The sequence below is a fragment of the Rutidosis leptorrhynchoides genome, chromosome 1 (genome assembly GCF_046630445.1).
Source record: "Rutidosis leptorrhynchoides isolate AG116_Rl617_1_P2 chromosome 1, CSIRO_AGI_Rlap_v1, whole genome shotgun sequence".
Taxonomy (NCBI): Eukaryota; Viridiplantae; Streptophyta; class Magnoliopsida; order Asterales; family Asteraceae; genus Rutidosis; species Rutidosis leptorrhynchoides.
Genome location: NC_092333.1, coordinates 618,316,361 through 618,320,111, shown reverse-complemented (window position 1 = coordinate 618,320,111; position 3,751 = coordinate 618,316,361). Strand labels below are relative to the sequence as shown.

The 3,751-nt window shown below is 31.9% G+C and overlaps 1 protein-coding gene across 1 annotated transcript; it reads left to right on the top strand.

Annotated features, from left to right (window-relative positions):
* The first annotated feature begins 1,770 nt into the window (after nucleotides 1-1,770).
* On the top strand, nucleotides 1,771-2,307 carry LOC139885539 (histone H4). The gene has a single exon (XM_071869292.1). The coding sequence runs from the start codon at nucleotides 1,804-1,806 to the stop codon at nucleotides 2,113-2,115; it is 312 nt and encodes a 103-aa protein (XP_071725393.1). The 5' UTR covers nucleotides 1,771-1,803; the 3' UTR covers nucleotides 2,116-2,307.
* Nucleotides 2,308-3,751: the final 1,444 nt, after the last annotated feature.

Below are 3,751 nucleotides of genomic sequence, written 5' to 3'. Positions count from 1 at the left end.
AAGATGATAAAAGATTTTGTTAATGAAATTATAATAAAATAGTACGAGGATAAAGTAATGAAGATGATTAATAAGGTTATAAATAAGATTTACGAATTATATATAATGTGAAAGTTTAAAAGTATTAGTATAACGTGTATGTATATGTATATAGTATAATGGATAAATTGAAAAAGAGATAAAACTTATCTAAATTATTATCTAATATAATTATTAATTATAATTTAGCGGATAATTATGAAACTATAAAAGATAATGGTAACTAGTTTAAAAACAAAAGTTATAACAATTAAGATAAGTATGATTAATATGATAAAAGTGATAATAATATATAATGATAATAATAATAAAACATATAAACTATTATTATACTAAAACATGTTGATTTAACTAAATAATATTTATTATATAATATTATACTAATTAGTAAAATATTAAAGACACAAATAACTATAATGTATAATAATAAATAATATTAAGCGTGTCGTATTCCTATACGCACATACAGTGTTGTAATAAATGATTTGTCGAAATTGCCCCTCACGTGACCATCACATGATGTGTCTTAACGGCCCTAATTCACTTCCGTGAATCTCAGTGACTAAAATTAAAATTTGTTGAAACCTTAGTGACTAAAGATGCTAGAAAAAAATCATAATAACAAAAAATGCAATTTTTGACAAATCGAAGTGACCATTTGTATATAAGTAAAAAGAAAAAAATTGTTTAAGGTGTGTGTTAGATTAATTCGGTCACTTCGTGAAGGATATTTGAATTGCGTTACGATTTCGGTGTTGTGTGTGAGCCACATGTCAGAGTTGGATCTTTTTATCTTTTAGTTTATTGTTTATATACCGTAAGTCGTTTGGACTCCTGAGTATTGGGTATTTGGGTAGTTTATACTCTGTATTGTTTAATTGGTTCTCGTTTGGTTTTGTTTTGGTTACCTATGTTCTTGTTGTAGCATATATGTCTCAAGCTAGGTTGGTATTCTCTTTGTATTGTGTACTTTTATAGGACTTTCATTTTATTTATTTTTTGAAAAGTTTTTACTGTAGTTTTTTTATACTCCCTCAGTTCCATATTAATAGTTCATAGACAAGAAACACACACTTTAAGAAATTGTTATAAAAGTACTGTACTTTCTGTTTACTTTTCAGTTTTACTCTTATATTCTCTTTCTCCTTTAATCCTATCCACATACATTAAGGGCATAATAGAACTTAAGCTTCTTATTCTTTTCTATTTATGAAAATGGACTATTAATTTAGGACATTCCAAAATGAAATAGTGGACTATTAATATCGGACGAAGGGAGTACTATTATAGTTTTCGGAAGGGAGATGATACTTCCACCATTGAAATTTATTCTTCCACCATCTTTGAATGCTTTGTTTCCAAAACTATCCCTTATTTCATTATACCAAGAAATTTATGTAAGCTATCATTAAGGGTAATTTAGAACATTTAAGTGGAAGTAGTAAAACTGATGTTGAAAATATCATCTCCCTTTTCGGAACACTGCTACCAGTTATTTCAATTTAAAATGTTTCAAATCAAGATCAAGATACACAAAATTACGGGGTTACGAGTATATTTTATCACAGTTTCTCTCACGGATCACAAGTTAACCAATAGAAACACAAGGTTTACCCCTCACACAGATCACAATCGTACGGTCCACAACACACCTGAGATTAACCCAAAAACAAAACCACCCCTATATAAACAACCCCTTCCCCCACCTACCTAAAACATCACCCTAAAATCATTTCTATTTTAACACAAACAAAATTCAAAAAAATGTCAGGAAGAGGAAAAGGAGGCAAGGGACTAGGAAAGGGAGGAGCAAAACGACATCGTAAGGTTCTCCGTGATAACATTCAGGGAATCACCAAACCAGCGATCCGTCGTCTTGCTAGACGTGGTGGAGTCAAGCGTATCAGCGGCCTGATCTATGAGGAGACACGTGGCGTGCTCAAGATCTTTCTAGAGAACGTGATTCGTGATGCTGTGACCTACACTGAGCACGCTCGCCGGAAAACTGTGACGGCGATGGATGTCGTGTATGCTTTGAAACGACAGGGCCGTACTCTTTACGGTTTTGGAGGTTGAGTTGGTGTTAGGGTTTCTAGGGTTATGTATTGTCTTTTATAATTCGACGTTTCATTCTGTTTAAATTGTTGATATATGTTTGTAACCGGAACAACTAGTTGAATGCAAGTTTAATTTGTTGCCAATTTCATTGTGTGATTGTGAAATTTCAATGTATTGTGTAATTGATTGATGCTTTATGTTATGGAATTTGGGGGCTTAATTCAACAATCTATAAATTTTATGTGTAAGTTCTGAAAACTTATTCCGTAAAATAGATTCCAATTTGATTGATAACTATGCTGAATTTGAAGTTAAGGGGAAGAAATCAAGGTAATTTGGTTCTGGGTTTGATTTGCTATGGATTTTGAAACACATTTTTTTGTGTGGGTTTGGAAATTGAATCATATGTAGGTAGTGAGTTTGAAAGCAGATTTGTAAAATCATTCTTACTAAATCAAATATCAAACAATTATAATGAAAATGAAATCAATTCTTCTATTGTTAAACCTACTAAACAAACACCCTTGTGTAGTTGTAGTAAAAGTCATTTAAGATTGTATATATCTTACGTTATCAATGAAAAACGGTGATAATTTGTACTCCATGGTTAGGACTTAAAAGACATGCAATAAAGAGTAAAATTGAACCACTATCATGATGACAAGTCAGTTTGTAAACTGTTTTTGTAAATATAGAATTTACTCTTTATCACAAAACGTCATGGGTCGGTGAATAAAAATGGTTAAATGAAAGTTTAAGTTGGTGCCAATTCCCCTCCCCCCTAATTAGAGGTAATAGGTAGCGTTACCTGATTAAACTTGCATTCAACTAGTTGTTCCTATCATAAACTTATATCAAGTTTATTTAGGTAGCCTTACCTAATTACTGAATTCAAGTTTAATATTGTGCCAATTTCCCCCCAAATTGGAGGTAACAGGTAGCGTTACTTACTACTATAAATTTATCAAGGTTTAATTAACGGGTCAACCCATCATCTCCTAAGCAACATATGGAAGTTGACCCGTTTGACGTGAGATCATCCAACAAACTAAAATTAACTGGGAACCGGCAACCCGTTTAATTTTTCAGCTCGGGTAATGCATCGAGTCCATGGGGGTATCCCAGGAACTTTCACTCGTTTATTGTGAAACCAACCAAGGCCGTCTCAGGCCCTAGACAAAAATAAAAAATGGACCCACATATACGTTAATTTTTTTTCTATGCATAAAAAAATAATACTTCAATTTATCTACTTATTTACTTACATTGTATTTAACAATTAAAAACAAGTTATTTTAACTTAAATATATTGAGAATAATATTTACGTATTCAATATTTTGAACCCTTCTAAATTTTTGAACCCTAGGCGGTTGGCTATCTTGCCTATGCTCAAAGACACCTCTGAAACCAACCCATCATCCGATATTAACTTGAAACCAGCTAAACCTTTTACGGAGTAATTCTCTAGATTAACGAGTCAAACTGCTAATTGAAAGATAGCACAATGAATTGACTTGTTTGACATAAATTAACCCATTGACTTATAATAAAGATCGTGTCCGGGGTAGGTACCTTCGACCGCCAATCCGTTTGTCAAAACATGTTTTGGTATTCTAAGCTCAACTTGACTCCATTGATTTGTGATATATTTCT

Coding starts and splice junctions, on each gene's coding strand:
- LOC139885539 (XM_071869292.1), top strand. CDS start 1,804: ATGTCAGGAAGAGGAAAAGGAGGCAAGGGACTAGGAAAGGGAGGAGCA.